The sequence below is a fragment of the Oryctolagus cuniculus genome, chromosome 14 (assembly GCF_964237555.1).
Source record: "Oryctolagus cuniculus chromosome 14, mOryCun1.1, whole genome shotgun sequence".
NCBI lineage: Eukaryota > Metazoa > Chordata > Mammalia > Lagomorpha > Leporidae > Oryctolagus > Oryctolagus cuniculus.
In genome coordinates this window covers 31,555,465-31,575,543 of record NC_091445.1, presented here as the reverse complement: position 1 = coordinate 31,575,543, position 20,079 = coordinate 31,555,465, and the positions used below count along the sequence as shown (strand labels likewise).

At 39.6% G+C, this 20,079-nt stretch overlaps 1 protein-coding gene across 28 annotated transcripts in view; it reads right to left on the bottom strand.

Annotated features, from left to right (window-relative positions):
• FER (FER tyrosine kinase) overlaps window positions 1-20,079 on the bottom strand; it is a 475,696-nt gene that overhangs the window by 274,647 nt on the left and 180,970 nt on the right. For 3 of the 28 annotated variants that reach the window (XM_051853928.2, XM_051853929.2, XM_070056521.1), the window contains one exon: window positions 12,033-12,228. The exons of the other annotated variants lie outside the window; for them this stretch is intronic. In XM_051853928.2, coding sequence (XP_051709888.1) covers window positions 12,033-12,161 — 129 coding nt within the window. In that variant the 5' untranslated portion in view covers window positions 12,162-12,228. Of the gene's footprint in view, window positions 1-12,032; window positions 12,229-20,079 lie in introns of those variants that run through there. 28 annotated transcript variants of the gene reach the window in all.

Sequence of the window (20,079 nt, the reverse complement as noted above, 5' to 3'; positions counted from 1 at the left end):
TACTGCCTACAAAGAAATGTTCCAATAAAGCTTTATTTATGGATACTGAACATGAATTTGATACCTTTACATGTCACAATACATTCCTTTGATTTTTTCAGTTTTTTCAGTTATTTAAAATGTAAAACCAATTGTTGATTGCAGGCCACACAAAAATAAGCATCAGGGACAAGCATTTGGTACAGAGATTAAGATCATGCTTATGGTACTTGCATCTCACATGGAATGACAAGGTTCAAGTCCTGGTGCTGCTTCTAATTCGGGCTTCCTACTAATGCACATTCCAGGAGGGGGCAGGATGGCTCAAATACTTGAGTTCCTGCCACCTATGTGGTAGACTTAGATTGAGTTTCCCAGCTCTAGCCTTCCATGTTGCCCAGTTTTGGCTGTTGCAAGCAGTTGGGAAATGAACCAAAAGATGGGAGATTCTCTCTCACTCATTCACAATTATTCTCTCTCTCCTTCCCTCCCTCCCCCTCCATGTTTTCAAATAAGTAAAAAATAACTGGAGCTGGCACTGTGGCACAGCAGATTAATCCTCTGCCTGCAGTGCCAGCAGCCCACATGGGCACTAGTTCTAGTCCCAGCTGCTCTTCTTCCAATTCTGCTCTTTGCTGTGGCCTGGGAAAGCAGCAGATGATGGCCCAAAGACTTGGGCCCACATGGGAGACCCAGAAGAAGCTCTAGGCTCCCAGCTTCTGATGGATGCAGCTCCGGCCGTTGTGGCCAATTGGGGAGTGAAACAGTGAATGGAAGAACTCTCTCTCTCTCTCTCTCTCTCTCTCTCTGCCTCTCCTTCTCTCTGTGTAACTCTGACTTTCAAATAAAATAAATAAATCTTTAAAGAAAAAAAAAAAAAAAAGATGGCCCAAGTACTTTGGCCCCTACACTGGCACGGGAGACCCAGAAAAAGCTCCAGGCTCCTGGCTTCAGATCGGCCCAGCTCTGGCCATTGTGACCATTTGGGGAGTGAACCAGCGGATGGAAGACCCTTCTCTCTGTCTCTTCCTCTCACTCTCTGTAACTCTACATCTCAAATAAATAAATAAAATTTAAAAAATTATAAACTTAATAAAATATTGGGCAGTGGGATCAGATTTGGAAATTGAACCATAATTTTCCACTTTTACAGTATACCATTAAGTTAGATAAACCATACAGCAAAGTCTATATATAAATAATGGTTAAGAGAACAGATTCAGCAATCAGACTGAGGGAATTCAGATCCTTGGTCTACCACTTCCAAAGTGTATGACTTCTGAAAAGTTGCTTAACTTCTCTGTGCAACAATTTTTTTTATAAACTGAGAATAATAATAGTAGTGATTATTGGGTAGAACAATTGTATTGTGTAATAAGGCTTCCATATAAACCAAATGAGGCACATAAAGGATTTGGAAAAGCTCCTAGAATGAACTAAACCCTTGCTGAATATTAGTAATTACTATTGCTGCTGCTCCTGACACAATCAAAACACAGGAAACATTCCAACACATAAAATAATGCATTATAATATGCAAAGACACTCTGCTTTTATACTTTCATGAGCAAAACTAGAGAAAATTATTTATAAAAATTTATTCTAACAGTCATAACATTTCAGGACTGGAGGATACCAAAAAATCGCTTGTTTTGCCAGAAACTCAGAAATGTTGCTTATGATCCTACTCAAGTTAAAGTCAAAGCCAGGACTAGAACCTAGATTCTGAGTCAAGTGTCTACATCTATATTATGAGCCTAGAAAGCCTTTTGATCATTGGGTAACTGGAACAATTATGTGGACATTTACTGAGCAAACACGAAATGACATTCTTTCTGATTAGCTTTAGAAAGAGTACTCAGGGGGCCAGACTGTGGCATAGCAGGTAAAGCCTCCACTGGCAGTGCCAGCATCCCATAAGGGTGCCAGTTCAAATCCTGGCCTCTCTTCCCATCCAGCTCTCTGCTGTGGTCTGGGAGGGCAGTGGAGGATGGCCCAAGTCCTTGGGCCCCTGCACCTGCATGTGAGGCATTGAAGAAGCTCCGGGCTCTTGGCTTTGGATCAGCACAGCTCCGGCTGTTGCAGCCATCTGAAGAGTAAAGCAGCAGATGAAAGACGTCTCTCTCTCTCTCTGCTTCTGCCACTGCCTCTCTGTAACTCTGCCTTTCAAATAAATAAATAAATCTTTAAAAAAAAAGAGTACTCAGGGAATATTAGGTCAGAAGCTGACAAAAACTATTTAAGGCAGGCAAAATAGCACAATGATTAAAAGCAAAAATTTGGTATCAAAGCTGAATTTGTCTCCGCTGCTTGAACAAAATTAAAAAAAAAAATGCTTGAATGAAACAGCTGAAGACTGAAGACTAAGCTAAGGGTCTCACCCACAGGCAGTTTCAATTTTTGAGAAATTTTCTTGATAATTAAAGAGAAGGTAGACATAAACCATAATGGGTTGCATTCTGACCACCCAAAAGAACACATATGACCTAGGAAGAAGAGTTTTGCAGATTAGGTTAAGGATCTCAAAATGGGATAACCCTTGATTACACAGGTGGGCTTTAAATCCAATGACAAATGTACTGACAGGAAGATATAGAAGGGAGAGAAACAAAGAAGAGAAGTGGAAGGAGAAAGAGAATGGAGCAATGTGTCTACAAGTCAAGGCAGGCCAAGAAACGCCAGCAGCAAGCAGAAGCTGGGAGAGAGGTGTCGATTCGCATTCAGAGCCTCCCAGAAGAACCTTCTCTGTTAGCCCCTTGAGTTTGGATTTTTGGCTTCCAGAACAATGAAAAGAGAAAGCTGTGTGATCTTAAGCCACACATAAATTACCAAGTGTATGGTATTTATGTCAGCCTTAGAAAAGTAGCGTGTAGCTTGACAAAGAATCACTGCACATTTACCTTGTAATCATCAGCTACTCTGGATATACAAATAATAATAACTCTAGTAATTAGGACAACGATTATACATAGCATTATTCTCAAATATTATAGTCAGGAAAATGACATTGTAAATGTATACATTTTTTAATCTCTCATTTTCCATCCAGTATTTAGAAACTTATCTCTGACTAAAGCAGTGCCTTGCCCCCAGATCCACTCTCAGGACTGTACCCGCAGTCTCTAAGATGTTTTTTTCTCAGCAGGAGCCTGAGAATACCAGGAAACTCTCCAGCAGTATTTAGAGCAGAGCAGAAGCAGGTCACTGGATTTCCTTGCTCTGCCTATACTCACCTACAGTGCTATAGCTGGAAAACTGGCATTTTCTCTATTTGCATGGCTAACATCTGTTTTCACAATAATTGGAAAATGTGGTTGGAAGTTCCTTCTGATATTTTGGGGTATAATGTTTCTGACAATAAGATAGATGTTAGCACACAAAGGACTTTAAAACTCAACCAATTCCCAGCCGGCGCCACGGCTCACTAGGCTAATCCTCCGCCTTGTGGCGCTGGCACACCGGGTTCTAGTCCTGGTTGGGGTGCCGGATTCTGTCCTGGTTGCCCCTCTTCCAGGCCAGCTCTCTGCTGTGGCCCGGGAGTGCAGTGGAGGATGGCCCAAGTGCTTGGGTCCTGCACCCCATGGGAGACCAGGATAAGTACCTGGCTCCTGCCATCGAATCAGCGCAGGGCGCCGGCCGGGGCGGCCATTGGAGAGTGAACCCACAGCAAAGGAAGACCTTTCTCTCTGTCTCTCTCACTGTCCACTCTGCCTGTCCAAAAAAAAAAAAAAAAAAAACCTCAACCAATTCCCAACACGAGAATAAGTTGGTCAATATATGCTTAAGTAGAGATGGCATTACTAAAAAGAATAACACTGAAAATAAGTATTAAAATTTACTGGGTCATAATCTTGTCTCTATCACAATTTTTTTTTTCATGTCACAATCATACAATGAAACATTTACATAAAATCAGTGGTAGAAGAGCCCTTCTATGCTAAAGATGCTATGCTTCAATCTTTTTCCTTCATTTTAGATGGAAAAGGAGGCCACATCAGAGGACATAAAACGTGCCCCAAGGCAGACATCAGATGACAAAGCTAACTCTTTCTTCCCCTACATTATACCCAGAAAGTTAACCAAATAATGCTGGGCATCAGTACCTCATTTTAAAATTGACAATACTTGGAGGGAGAGGAGTGTTTTGGTTTTTGGTTTTTTTGTGTTTTGTTTTTGTTTTTGTTTTTTTGTGGTTTTTTTTGTTTTTTGGTTTTTTTTGACAGGCAGAGTGGACAGTGAGAGAGAGAGACAGAGAGAAAGGTCTTCCTTTGCCATGGGTTCACCCTCCAATGGCCGCCACGGAGAGCACACTGCGGCCGGCGCACCGCGCTGATCCAAAGCCAGGAGCCAGGTGCTTTTTCCTGGTCTCCCATGCGGGTGCAGGGCCCAAGGACTTGGGCCATCCTCCACTGCACTCCCGGGCCACAGCAGAGAGCTGGCCTGGAAGAGGGGCAACCGGGACAGAATCCAGAGGAGTGCTCTTAATCTTACATTTGAAGCAATAATTACATTCAACTTTATAGAATTATGTAAAAGGTATGACTTGTATAAATGAAAACACAATGTGCTATTTTGCAAGCCTAAGCTCAAGAATCAACAGAAACAAAACATGCCAGTAAACTTAATCAAAAATGATCATAAGACTGAGACAGGTTGCAAATATGAAGACAGAGAGAGAGAGAGAGAGAGAGCAAGCGAGAGCTATTTTCAGCCTGGAACAGTGAAAGGGGAAGTTAGACGGAATGCAAACGATGAAATAATGACAAATGAAAGGGACACAGGTTTTTTTCAGCAAAGTTAAAACACTAAGAGTAGCGGTCTTTGAACAGAGACACAAGTTTGGATTCACATCTGAGAAGTGCTTCATTCAGGGATATAAACTTGTTAAAAGTATGCAGGGAAGCATCAAAGGACTCTAAGTATAACTGACTACATGGATATCACTGAAAGTAACATCTTGCCAATGTTTGGAGGCCTATGTCAGAGGGCAGTCTTAAGACAACGTGTGAAAAAAGAGCACTGAGCTCTCAGAATACGTAGCTATGTTTACTGGTCACTAATCATGGTCATGCACTTTGAACCCTGTATGTGCACTGTTCTATGCAGTTTAATCTTCTACAACACCATTAGATCTTGTTAGTATCTGTGGTCTATGAATTAGAAAGCCGAACTTAGATGGTTAAATAAGTTTTCCAAGAACAATAACAACATGTTCTTTGCCAAAATACTAATTCTTACAATGCACTTTCAGTCCAGTTACTTCTTTTCCTCCCTATACTGGGTGGGCAGCAAGGACATTACTCACAGAAACAGAGGGTTAATAGCTAGGAATTAAAAAAATAGCTTAATTATTGAAGATTTATACATAGATTCAAAAATATATCCATAAATCCTCTTGAGGCCATAAACATACAGAAAATCAAATAGCTAATTATTACATGATAAAACTTTAAGATAAATTCAGAATTTTAGAAAGAGTAACTTACCTTGGAAACACAGCACTAATAAGATGCTTTATTTAGCCATATCTTTAAAAAGGTCATCCTCATAAAGCCAATTATATATTCCCGTTTTTTTTCAAATAGTTCAAAAGGAATATAGTCTGACCTCTTCTTGATGAATCAAGGATATAAGAGCCCACTTTATAATTTCTCTATGTATATTTTGTGCTTTCATCCTATGAACACTACTGTAAATATTATTAATTTTGAGATGAGGCCATATTCCTGAGACTTTTTTAATGAACTGGCCCTACTACTATGTACTATTCTCCTCATTCATAGACATCTCATCCTTAACAAATTGTGAGTCTTCTTTTCTTGATGTCCAGCCAATTTGGGTGATCTCATTTTTAGTTTAAAAAAAAAAATCACCTTCTCTAATAAGTCCAACACCTAAGGCTCACCTACCCTATTTTCTGTTAACTTGAATATAAAAGAAAAGCCAGTCACACTTTGAGTGAAGTAACCCAGTAAGTAAATCACATAACTAAGGATTTCTGAAATTCCACAAAATTGTAAATGCTACCTAGATTCTAGCTGGCAATATCTGGTGATGCTAGGAATCGACTTCAAAGATGGAGCTTCCTCTCATGAAGTCCACACTTGGTTATCAGTGGATTATCAATAACACATTCTGAGACAGAATAATCTATTTTTGTGGGCTTGTTTCATTCAATTTTTATTTTCTAATAAGCTCTAAAGCAGCAAATGTTTCCCTGTTAACATGGAACAAATAGTTTGTTTTAGCTAGTTACTGCAGGATATTTACATTTATGACATCAGAAATGTAGAGGGGTCAGTGTTTAACACAGTGGGTTAAGCCACTGCCTGTGATGCTGGCATCCCATATTGTCGCTCCCCCTCTTCATGGAGGAACGACACTAAACCCTGCCTAGGCTTCATATCCGAGTCACGGCACCATTATGTCACTCCCCCTCTTCGTGGAGGAACGACACTAAGCCCTGCCTAGGCTTCATATCCGAGTCACGGCACCATTATGTCGCTTCCCCTCTTCGTGGAGGAACGACACAGGACTCTGCGCTGTTCTTTTGTCTGCTCGGCCCTCCCCGGGTTTGCTGCTGGTTCTTCCCGGGTTGGCTACCGTCCCTTCCACCTCCGTGGAAGGGCGGCTCCCCCTGCCACTTTCCCCACTTCCGCGGGGGAGCGGCACACCGCCGGCCGGCTCTCTCGGGGGCTGCACAGGTGTTCCCTCAGGTGTTCCCCTTAGATGTTCCTGGTGCATGTTGTCTCTCTCCTCCTTTATAGTCCTCTTCCACCAATCCCAACTCTGCTACCCACACGCCGAGTACGCTGCTCTCCTCCAATCAGGAGCAGGTCCTGCTGTTTATTGGTTGAACTGGAGGCAGCTGTGTAGAAGCTGTTTCTCCCTTCTCAGCGCCATATTGTGGGAGAGCAGATGCATAGAATAAGTCTTAATTCCAGTAACTTAGTCTAGTCCGAGTTGCTCCCCACACATATGAGCACCAATTCAAGACCCAGATGCTCTACTTCCAATCCAGCTCCCTGCTAATGCACCACGGAAGGCAGCAGAAGACAGTTCAAGTGCTTGGGTCCCTGCCACCCATGTGGGAGACCCAGATGGAATTCTGGGCTCCTGGCTTTGCCTGGCCCAGCCCTAGCCATTGCAGCCATGTGGGGAGTGAACCAGCAAAAGGAAGGTCTCTCTGTGTGTCCCCCTCACCCTGTAACTCTGCCTTTCAAATAAATAAATAAATAAACCCTCATCTGCAATTGAGTAAAAAAGCTAAGACATTTCTCACCCTTCTTTTTCCCAGCCCCTCCGGGGCACTAAGTGTTTATTTTCTCATGAAATTTCATCACACATTCCTCTCATACCTCATACAAATACAGCAGGGCTTCAAAAAGCTCAGGAAAGTAGAATTACAAGCTAAGCTTATTTTAGTGCACAAAAATTTTGAAATCCATGCATATAAGCCATCTTGAAAAGTTCATGAAAATGTATTCTGAAAAATTCTGCGTGGTTTTCAAAAATTTTTGAACCAAAATTCATCTTACAATTCTATTTTCCATGAACTTCTTGAAGTTCTCTTGTATTCAAAAATCAGATAGTTAATACAAAATATATTTAAATATATAGAAAAGCATCATAATAAGTAAGAATCTAATTCACCTCATCTATCCTGTTGATTTATTTTATAACTTTGATCATATTTTCTATTGTTTCCCCCTTTCTACAAGAATAAAAACCATGTGTGTGTGTGTCTATATAATTTTAAGGGAAATGCTATATAAAAATTACCTCATTCATAGCTGGAACAAATCTTTTGTTAGGAATTAGTTCACAATTGAGTACTTAGGGCACACATTTGGCACATATTAACCATAGTGGTTAAGATGCAGCTCAGGATGCCCATATCCAATATCAGAGTGCCTGGGTTCAAATCTCATCTCTGCTCCCAATTCCACCTTCCCGCTACTGCACATGATCCTGGGAGGCAACAGGTGATGGCTCAAATATCTGGATCTCTGCCACCAACATGGGAGACTCAAATTGAAGTCCCAGGCTCCTGGCTTGGGCCTGTCCCAGCCCTGGTCATAGCAGCTGTTTAGGTGGTGAAACAGCAGATGGAGGATCTCTGTCCCTTTCTTTCTTTCTCTGCTTCTCAAAAATATTTTATTAAAATATTTTATTAAAAATATTAAAACATAAAAAATACAATTAGGACCATCTGATATACATAAATTACCTTGTTTTCTCTGAACACATTAAATAACCCTGAAAATCAATTTTTGCAATCTATGTTTTTATTCTTATGAAAATAATTAAGTGCTATAATAACTCTTAAGTCATCAATTTAACTATTTTCACAAATAGTTAACAACAAACACTGAACTAGATATAAACCAACAACAAACACTGGGCTAGATATAAAACTTTACAACATTTTGTGACACAGCTGAACAGCCAGGGCAATAAGCCTTCCTAGGATTTCAGCCACAGGCAAGGGAGCTGAGGAAAGTCCTAAGAGTATCATGCCTTCAAGATACAGATATGTTAAAAGTCAAGATGTGGTAGCTAGATTTTTCAAATATTAGAATCCACATATTATATAATTTGTTGTACAAAAATTCTCTACTTTCATAAACTTAGTGCCAAAACAAGTCACTGTGCCTGGCAGCAAGCATGTCCTAAAACACACAGACAACAGCGAAGAGAGCAGTACTATGCTGAGTCATACTTCTCTATTTTCACCAAATTTTTAACTCAACTATATATGGCAGAAGTATATCTAAAATTAACCTATCCAAATAAGGCTTTATGGTACTCATGAAACAAATGTATAAAGTAAGTATAGTCCTGAGTTGGTGCCAGTTACACAGGACGAACAAGAACAACCTAAGAGTTTTTGGTTTGTTTTTTTTTTTTTTTTTGACAGGCAGAGTTAGTGAGAGAGAGACAGACAGAGAGAAAGGTCTTCCTTTTTCTGTTGGCTCACTCCCCAAATGGCCACCACAGCTGGCGCTGTGCCAATCCGAAGCCAGGAGCCAGGTGCTTCCTCCTGGGCTCCCATGCGGGTGCAGGGCCCAAGCACCTGCGCCATCATCCACTGCACTCCCGGGCCACAGCAGAGAGCTGGACTGGAAGAGGAGCAACTGGGACAGAATCTGGCACCCCAATGGGACTAGAACCTGGGGTGCCAGTGCCACAGGTGGAGGATTAGCCACGTGAGCCACAGTGCCGACAAGAGTTTTTTTCTATCAGTTTTGTAAAAACAAGTCTCTTGACCTCAATTTGACTAGCAGTTACCTGCCCGCAGTCAATACTGCCTGGGTCACTGAACATAGAAAGCAAGATTTAGCATGGATCTTCCACATGAATGCTAAAGTCATTCCAAACAGCTAAGGGTAGAAAAAGAGATAGTAACCAGAGAGCACATTTTCGTGAATAAAAAAAAATCAAGAGAACTTTGAAAAATTTCGCTAGTGAAAAGGAGTAGATACAATAAAAACTACACAGAGACTTTCACATAAGGGTGGAGAAAGAATAAAGACAGTATTAAGGACACTTCTCAATACTGAGTCACATATACAAGAGAATGAGCAATTATCTGTTCAAAAGCAAGGCTGTTTCTTATCAGAATGAGATCTCAGACGCCACAGTAGAAAACTTTGAGAAGATGGAGAGCTTTATGAGAATAGGTGATGAGAGTGAGAGCACAGGAGAAAAATGGACTTACCATTATCAATATGACATGCTACTAGCAGTAAATGGCAGATGTCCAGGAAGAGCAGCAAGGCAGTGGGAGGGGGTGAGAGGAGGGGGCTATGGATCACCAGAAAAAAACTAGACTTGAACAACCTCGATTTTATGGAGAATCCAGGTTTCCAATAGGAGAGAGAATTGCTGCATAAATTTTAACCCTGGTGAGTCAGTATGTATTTTTCAGTGATAAGGACTTGTTGGAAACATTGTAAAACAACAGCAGAGCACAAAAACCAAAGAATTCAGAATACTTCTGTGAAACAAGAAGTATGAACAGTGACCCCATGAGATTGCAACATCTTCCTATGATCAGTTGAGGAGCAGGACCACCACCTTAACTAGAATATATCTCGCTGAAAATGTGTCTCTCTTAGTGCGTACAGTAACACAGGATGGAGCAGACTATGATGATAAACACTTAAAGTATGTTTATGGAGCAGCCAATTGGTACCGCAGTTAAGGCATTGCTTGGGACACCCACATCACGTATCAGAGTGGTCTAGATTTAAGTTCCAGCTCTGTTCCCAATTCCAGCTTCCTGCTAATGCACAGTCTGGAAGGAAGTAGGTGATGGAGATTTATCTGAATTTTGGTTCCTACATTCTGGGGGTGAACAAGGTGCTAGGGGCTCTATTTGTCTCTCAAATAAAATAAATAACTTAAGTCTTTTAATGGAGTTATCATAAGTCAAAAATCTCACTGTACTTATGTAGTATCAGATAACAGCAAAAGACAAATCATCATGGTTATGACTGGGCAGTTCACAGGTATACATATTTACCTACTGAAATGTTCAAAAATTTCAAGAGTTAGTGTGCACCTCTCCACTTAATGTTTTCCTAAGGATGGTGGCTTATAGCATCCAAGACAAAAAATTCTTAGCCTATTTTCTCCAAATGAAGCTTACATGAAATAATACAAAATAAAACTTTCATCTTTTCAATTTTGTTTTGAACATATGCAGAAGTGATACAAAATAAAAAATGAAAAAAGTTTAATAGGACTAAGAACAATTTCAAAAACATGAAATAAAATCGTAAAATTGAAAAGATAAGAAATATAAACAGAAATATATCAAAGGTTCATAAAATGGTATATGTCACAAAGTGAAAAACAAAAAAAGAAACAAGATTTTTCTTTAAAAGGCTAAATTTGTTTTTTGCAAAACTAACTACCTTTGTGAGTCACCAGTTATCTCAGGCTTCAGAGATATTATTATACAGCATAAGCTGGAAAAGATGATTCCAATGAATTCTATATCTTCTAATATTTTAATGGATCTATACATAAAGATAAACAAACTTACACAAATGATTATCCTTATGCTTATGAATAGTACTTATCCCATGACTATAAGACACTAATATTTAAACACCATAATCCAAATATTGAATTTGGTAAGATTTAAACAGCAATTACCTACTTATTTCAACTCTCTTCAAAGACATGGAGAAATATATGCAGCTATATTATCACTGATTTTTTTTTTTTTTTGGCATTTACCATTCTCACTTGAAGCCTAGAATTTGTTTTTCCTAACACAATTTATCTAAAAGAAGACAGTGTTAAATAAAGGGCATTAATTGACTCAAAGAATGCAAGAATTATGTTAAAAGTGCAAAATAACTTCTAAATATAATACTTTATCATCAACAGATTTATATGCTCTATATATTATTCATACAATATATTATACATTAAAAGATTAAGGAATTAGTGTGTCCCAGGTTATCAAATTAAAACAAGAAATTATAATATTAATGTTAAACTCTATAGTTATACATTAAAATGAAAAGTTTATCAGTTATTGTCACTTGTTATTTAATACCTTTGTTCAAGAAAAATATTATTATTTCCTTTGGTAGCAGGTATAAAAAGTAAAAAGGTTAAACTGAGCTCACCAACCAGGAAAGAAACTGAAATTTGGAAAGCAGAAATCTCAATACTATCACAGATTTTCAACTGAGCAATGCTTTTTCTCAATATCCAATAAAACAGCACACTACTCTTGTATCTTTCCATGGATTGGGATGTTATGAAAATACGTATTTTTTCTCAAATCTGAGAAAAATCAAGGAAAGTTAAAAATGAAAATGAAAAATAAGCCAATTTCATTTTTCATAATGGCTTTGGCTTCTCATTTGAGTGATAGTATTATTCAAGAGAACTTTGTCTCCTATTAAATTCAGAAGTCAAGGAAAGGTATTCTTCACATATGGAGCAGCAGCATAAAAAAGGGGAACTGCTGGACTCTTAGACAACGTCCGGGCTCTGCCTCCAGCAGGCTCAGCCAGTCTCCCTCTTACCTGATCTCTGTGGTATTCTGATGTGGAAGGCTCAGAGCTGAACACTAAAGCACACGTTCTACAGGAATGGTGGTCAGAATTGGGTTCCAGGAGACCCTCACAATTGGGACATCTCATTTTCTTCGCCATCTCAAATCGTAGCTACAGCTACTGATAGTGGGCCCACAGAAGTCAATCTCTCCACAGACTTTCCTGTCTGAGCCAAAAGCAAGACAGAAAAGGCTCAGACAGGATCTCCTATTTCACACTGTCTCCCCCTATTGGCATGGAAGTGCACTAGTCAGTTCTGGATTAAATGAACTGATTATACACAAGTGGTGTTGGTTTACTGTGCAAAAATGACGAAAATTCTCACGCATTAAGTGAAGATCCACCATTTAAGAAATAAACCTCTTTTCTAATATACCACATGTAGAAGCCTTCCCCTTTTAGACAGCTGAATCTCAAGGTCTCTGAGAATAGACAAAATTTTCAAGACTTCTTGAAACAAAACCTTGCAGTCAGCTATGCTACAAAAGCTTCAATGCTTTTTAATTTTTTAGTATTTTGGGGTTATCATTTTCCAGTACATTATAGTTCCTCTGATTCAAAGGGAAAGAGTGTTAATTATGCACAAATGAGTTTTAAAATTACAAGACAATTAAAATTTTCAATATCACCAAAAAATGTACTTCAGTGTGACTGGCTTCATAACACAGCAGGTTAAGTCACTTCTTGCAATGCTAGCATCCCATATCTGAGTGGCAGTTCGAGTTCCTGCTTCATTTCCATCCAGCTTCCTTCTAATGTGCCTGGGAAGGCAGTAGAAAATGACCCAAGTGCTTGGGCTCCAGCCAACCACATGAAAGACCTACGTGGAGTTTCTGGCTCTGGTCTGACCCAACCCTGACTGTGTAGCCATTTGGAAAGTAAACCGGTAGATCAAACGTTTTCTTTCTCTCCCCCTCCCACTATCTCCCCCTATCTCTCCCTCTGTCTCCCCCTCTCTATCACCCTGCCTTTCAAATGAATAAATAAATCTTTAAAAAAAGAATTTATTAACAGCAGACAGAAGGCAAGAAAAACCGTATTATGTCTTGGGACACTCAAAACCATAAATGTTCAATCTAAAAGCAAGGCTCCTATTTTGGCAATCTGTTCTATGAGAGTTTGTTAATTGATATGCAAAGCCAAGGTTTACTCATTCTTTTTTTTTTTTTTTTTTTAAAGAGAAGGTACCATGCAACTACTAGATGCCTGGTACTATTATATTCAGGCACTGTACAAAGCACTCTTTCAAATGGACCAAAGTTCAAAGAACTTTATGAAACAAATATAGAAAAAGAACAAAAGAGATCTATATAAAAGTCTTAATAAAACCTTTGTGGCTCACAGTTCTGACACATATATTTCTTCTTTAAAGGCTTTGGAGCCCCTTCCAGTTAGATGTACTCTTTGAAGAAATGCTAAATCTTGCATCTTTATATAATTGCCTCTTTCTTTTTTGCACATTCACTATTTCATATCGCTGTACATAAAATCCATTCATCTTTATAAACACATTGATGTTGGCAGCAAGGGTTGTATATTTAATTTTATTTATTTATTTGAAAGGCACAGAGTGATAAAGAGAAGAGCGGAAGGGATGAGAGAAAGAGAGAGAGCAAGAGCACTAGCCTCCATTGACTAGTTCACTCCACAGATGGCTATGACAGCCACGTTCGGGCCAGGCTGAAGCCTGGATCCAAGAATTCCATCCTGGTCTCCTACATGGGTGACAGGGGCCATCTTCTGCAGTCTTCCCAGAAGCATTAGCAGGGAGTTAGATTGAAAGCACTCCAGCCAGGATTTCAGCACTCTGATATGGAAGGCCAGCCTTACAACTGGCAGCTTAACCTGCTGTGCTACAACACCAGCCCCTGATAATTTGGTTCAGCAAAGTCATTGGAATGATATTCTTTAATTTGTCAAAATTCTCAAATCTACCACTCATATCTTCTTCTACTTCTTAGTAAATGGCATCATCATCAATCAACTGCTCAAGCCAGACTCTTAGGGATCACCTTTGTGTTCGCTCTTTTCTTCAAACCACACCCATTCTACCAGCAAATTCTAGGGGTATTACCTCCTAATTGGAGCCCACATCTGACCTCTTCTCAACATTTCCATTGTGAACATGCTAGTAAAACCCACCATTACTTGTGCTCAGAACTACTTCAGCCAGTCCATCTGATTGCCCCTTTATCCTTTCTGCATTTTTCTTCCTAAATGATAACCCACAAGATCTCAAAGTGTAAATAAAATCTTACATTTCTCTTGCTTATGACTTTCCATTGCCATCCCCATGTAACTAGAATAAAATTCAAATAATTTATAATGGCCATAAAAGATCTTGCTCAGGGGCCGGCATTGTGGCATAGCAGGTAGAGCCGATGCCTGCAGTGTCAGAATCCCATATGGGCGCCAGTTCAAGTCCCGGCTGCTCCTCTTCCAATCTAGTTCTCTGTTATGGCCTGAGAAAGCAGAAGATGGCCCAAGTCCTTGGGACCCTGCACCCGCATGGGAGACCCAAAAGAAGCCCCTGGCTCCTGGCCTCAGATGGGCACAGCTCCGGCCATTGTGGCCAATTGGGGAGTGAACCAGTGGATTGAAGACCTCTCTCGCTGCCTCTCCTTCTCTCTGTATAAATCTGACTTTCAAATAAATTAATAAACCTTTTTTAAAAAAAAGATCTTGCTCATCTGCCTTCTTCTCCTATCTTTCATAATCATCCACCACACATAAACCATTCTGATCTTAATGCACTTTGTGCAGACCAAGCTTCTTCCCATGTCTGGGACTTTCTATTTCCTGCTTCTAATATTCTTGTACCAGTTCTTCTTATGATCAGTTGCCTTCTTTTCATCACTTCAGTCCAAATGACACTCCTCTGAGGTGTAACTCTGGCTACTACAGTGATAATGAACCCTCTCATGACCCTCTATCCCCATTTATTTACACGATTGCCCTTTGCTTTACTTACCCAGCACTCATTTCTAGTATCTATATCATTACTACTGTTATTGTGCTCCTGCTTTGTTGTTAACATTTACTATGATAGGTTAGTTCTAAGAATTTCCATGCATTAAATACTGATATGTACATTTCTATATGTATGAACTCACATGGCAATAGCATTTGCTTATGTATTAAAGTTTGTTTTCATGATTTAGTTTTTTTTCCTATAATCCCTGCTTGCTCCCAAACTAGCTCCTAGAAGAAAGGTACTTTCATTATGTTTACTACTGTTTTCTCTGCTGGAACAGTGCTTGCAACATAGATTTAGTAATATTTCTTGAATATTGTACAAGCTCTTAGAATTTATAATAACAGAGTCATCAAATATTCATGTAAAATAACTTCCTGGGAAAAGGGAATATTTTCCATGGAAGAGATCATGCCTGACTGATAATTCTCAGAGTCCTTTTATATGAAGGTAATAGAGTATCGAAAATAATATTCTTAGGTATTAGTGAAGACTTTGATAATGTTCTCTACCAAAGGTTATTAAATGTTGTTACCACCAGAATGGAAAATATGCTTTCAGTATGGCCTAAGAAACAGTTTTAAAATCAGAACCCAGACAGTAGTAATAAATAGTAACAAATAAATAAACATTTGACTGGAAAAGTAAAATGATCAAGGTACAGTTAATGATCACATTTGTTATGACTTAAATTGTGCCCCCCCCAAAAAAAAAAACCTTAAAGTTGTAATACCCAGAATGTGACATTATTTGGAAATAGGGTCTGTAAATACAATCAACTTAATATGAGGCTGTTGGGTCTACTCCAATCCAATGACCAGTGTCTATGTAAGAAAAAAGAGAGACTGAGTTCTTTTCTCCTGACTTCAGCCTGGCCCAGACATAGCTGTTGCAGTCATTTGGAGAGTGAATCAGCTAATGCAAGATCTTGCCTACACCCCCACAACCCAACCCCACATTGCTCTGCCTTTCAAATAAATAAATCTTATTAAAAATATCAAATTTAAAGAGAATATTTACTAGTTAATTTTATGCCAAAAGTACTTTATGCATGCAAATGAACAGTCAAACCTTACATGATACCTGATATAAGGAAGCATTAAAATCAGAATAACTAAAGCATTACTTCTACATATCGAAGAACTATGTTATAGAGTGATAACTCTGGTAGGCCTGGAAAAGAACAGAAAACCTTCACATGGACATTTCAAAATTATATACACTTATTTTATTTTTAAATTATAAGTTCATAAAATGTCTCAATTTTAGCAATATGGCTTCCTTAAGATTTATTTACTTATTTGAAAGTCAGAGTTGCAGAGGTGGAGGCAGAGAGACAGGTGGGGAGAAAAGGGGGGGGGGCAGAGAGAGAGAGAGAGAGAGAGGTCATTCATCCACTGGTTCATTCCCCAAATGGCTACAACAGTGGAGCTGGGGCCGATTGGCAGCCAGGAGCCTAGAGCTTCTTCCAGGCCTTCCACCTGGGTGCAGAGGCACAAGCACTTAGACCATCATCTACAGCTTTCCCAGGCCACAGCACAGAGCTGGAACGAAAGTGGAGCAGCCAGGACTCGAACTGGCACCCACAGGGGATGTCAGCACTGCAGGTGACAGCTTTACCCACATGGCCACAGAGCCAGTCCTGAATCCAGCTTGATCTGATACTGAGCTCCACCTGGTGGTAATTTGTTACTTTTAGGTATTACACTATTAAAAAGAACTAAAATACTTAAAAACAGAATATAGTCTCTAGTATAAAGATAATGAGGAACCACATGTAGAAGATGTCATTAAAATATTTCTTTCTTTATAGCTGGCATCTATTGAGTTTGTCTATATGCCAAACACTAAGATAAACATTTTTGGCAAATATTATTTATTTAATTTTCAAAACAATTCTAGGAGGTTTCTCTCACTTGCCACTTATATCAAGAAGGAATCTCATCTCAGAGAGGTTATGCCATATATGAGATCCATGTTCTTGTCTGAAAGGTACCTCCATTGCATGACTGTCAGTAATAAATAAAACCATGTTTTATATATAGCACATGTAGTAAGTGGTAATTGAGGGTTAGTTCCTTTCTTTTAGTAATTGTTCTTAAATGGTGTATTAAAATAACCTCTAACATGAGGCGTTGCATTGTCCAATGTTAATGAATTAAATTAAGTATATATTAAAGAATCAACCTTTGGGAAATTTAAAACTTTGAATCATAATAAACATGAAAATAAATGTTTAGAAAAACTCTCCAAAATGGAACATGCTTCACCCAATACCTAAATTTTCAACACACTCATCTTAAAACCTATAAAAAGATTAATTTTTTATTTTTTAAATATTTATTTTATTTATTTGAAAGACAGAGTTACAGAGAGAGGCAGAGGGAGAGAGAGAGGTCTTCCATCCGCTGGTTTGCTCCCCAAATGGCCACAACAGCCGGAGCTGTGCCTATCTGAAGCCAGGAGCCAGAAGCTTCTTCCTGGTCTCCCAAGCAGGTGCAGGGGCCCAAGGACTTGGGCCATCCTCTTGCAGCCAATTGGGGAGTGAACCAACAGATGCAAGACCTCTCTCTCTCTCTCTCTTTCTCTCTCTCTCTACCTCTCCTCTCTCTGTGTAACTATGACTTTCAAATAAATAAAATAAATCTTTAAAAAAATAGGAACAGCACTAAAAATAGAAAATAATTATAAGAGATGAGGTATTTTAATAGTAACACAAAAGAAGCCAATGGTGGGTATTTTCTTTCCCAATACTGTCATCCACTGGCCTGCCAGACACTTTCTTCATTGATTAAATCTACGGCCAATGGTTTAAGATTATTTTCTTTCCAGCTCAATCCCTGAACAACTGTGAACAATTGTGAACAATTGTGAACAATTCCTACACCCCAAGATACAAAGATCCTTGGAAGTCTTTATCTCCTGCAATGCTCAGCCATGCACAATGTCAGCAACACATTCCGCCATTTGTAACTGGGAACTTACCAGTGAGAACTGCTTCACTGACAACATTCCAGGCCACAACTGACAACTCCTTATAAACCTCTAACTAATTTATTCCGACTTCACCTGTTCTTAACTGAAACCATACAACCAGCCCTCTAACGTGCCTAATTTTTCTCCTAAGACTTCATCACTGCTATCTCCCCTGCCATGCCTTTGTTTCCCTCCCTCTCTCTGTTATAAAAACATCTGGTGATAGGGGCCAGACAACTTAAACCCTGTAGGCAGGACGTTTTTTAAAATTTGGTGTTTACCATGAAAGCCACAGGAGTCACTGAAGCCATTCTTGGGAATGCCAGTATAGTCAGATTTGCTCTGATTTGAAATTTTCAAAGATTACTTTGGATGGGTCAGGCGTTTTAGCACAGTGGGTTAAGTGGGTTAAGCTGCTTAGGACATCTGCATCCCACATCAGAGTGCCTGGGATTGAGTCCTGCCTCTGCTTCTGGTCCAGCTTCCTGCTGTCGAGCCTGGGCAGCAGATGATGATCCAAGTACTTCAGTCCCTGCCAGCTACACAGGAGACCATGATGGAATTCCTTCTCATGGCCTGGGCTTGGCCAAGCCCCAGCTGTTGCAGGCATTTGAGGAGTGAACAAGTGGAGGGAAGATCTCATTCTCTGTCTCTGTCACTCTGTCTTTCTAATAAATTTTTTTTTAAGACAGGCAGAGTTAGACAGTGAGAGAGAGAGAGACAGAGAGAAAGGTCATCCTTTTCCGTTGATTCACCCCCCACAAAGTGGCCGCTACGGCCAGCGTGTTGCGGCCGGCACGCTGCGTGGATCAGAAGCCAGGAGCCAGGTGCTTTCTCCTGGTCTCCCATGTGGGTGCAGGGCCCAAGGACTTGGGCCATCCTCCACTGCACTCCCGGGCCACAGCAGAGGGCTGGACTGGAAGAGGAGCAACCGGTACTACAACCCGGGGTACCAGCGCCGCAGGCAGAGGATTAGCCTAGTGAGCCGCGGCGCCGGCCTCAAATAAATTCTTAAATTGAATAAATAAACACTGAAAAAAAGAAGACATGCTGTTGCTAATTTAAAAAACCAGATCAATTTTGTTGCAGTGAAAAACAGGTTGGAAGGAATCCACTATGAAGTGATAGAAAATTAAATTACTCATTCTTTTCTTTTTTCTAAAAAAGATTTATTTTATTTATTTGAAAGAATTACAGAGAGAGGTAGAGATATATAGAGAGAGGTCTTCCATCCACTTGTTCACTCCCCAGATGGCCGCGAATGGCCGGAACTACGCCAATCCGAAGCCAGGAGCCAGGATCTTCTTCCAGGTCTCCCACGGGGGCGCAGGGGCCCAAGGACTTGGGCCGTCTTCTACTGCTTTCCCAGGCCATAGCAGAGAGCTGGATTGGAAGAGGAGCAGCCAGGACTAGAACCGGCACCCATATGGGATGCCAGCACTTCAGGCCAGGGCTTTAACCCACTGTGCCACAGCGCCAGCCCCACTCATTATTTTCTAATTGTGTTTCTTAGCCATTACTTTCATTGCTAGTGGGGTTGAAATTTTTTATGTTTTCATTAAAGATGATATTGATTATGAATTTTTCATTCATTTTTGTACACTTTTAATTGGTGCATTACTTCTTTAAAAAGCAATTTGGATGATCTAGTTGTAAGTTCATAAACATTAATTTTGTCGTGATTACAGCACATATTATTCTGCATTTTAACTCCTTTTATTTTCCATTATAGAAAATTTTCATTTCTATTCCCTTTTAGTAGTTCTGTGGCTTTTTTGTATATTGGACAATTTAAGTTTTCTGTAATTCATTATTTATGTAGCATGAGCTGAAGATCTACATTTATCAAATATATAGAATAATATTGTTTCCCTGCAAACTGTCTAGTATTACTATCATATATGTATGTTACACACACACACACAATTATATATCTGCATATGTGTGTGTGCATGAGCTTCTTTGGACTAAGTAGTCTCTATCAGTTTATGTGAGTATTCTTGTTTCCTAACTATGCTATTTTAAAAAATGCAATCTTCTGGTTGTTCAATTGTTATTTTTCTAGGC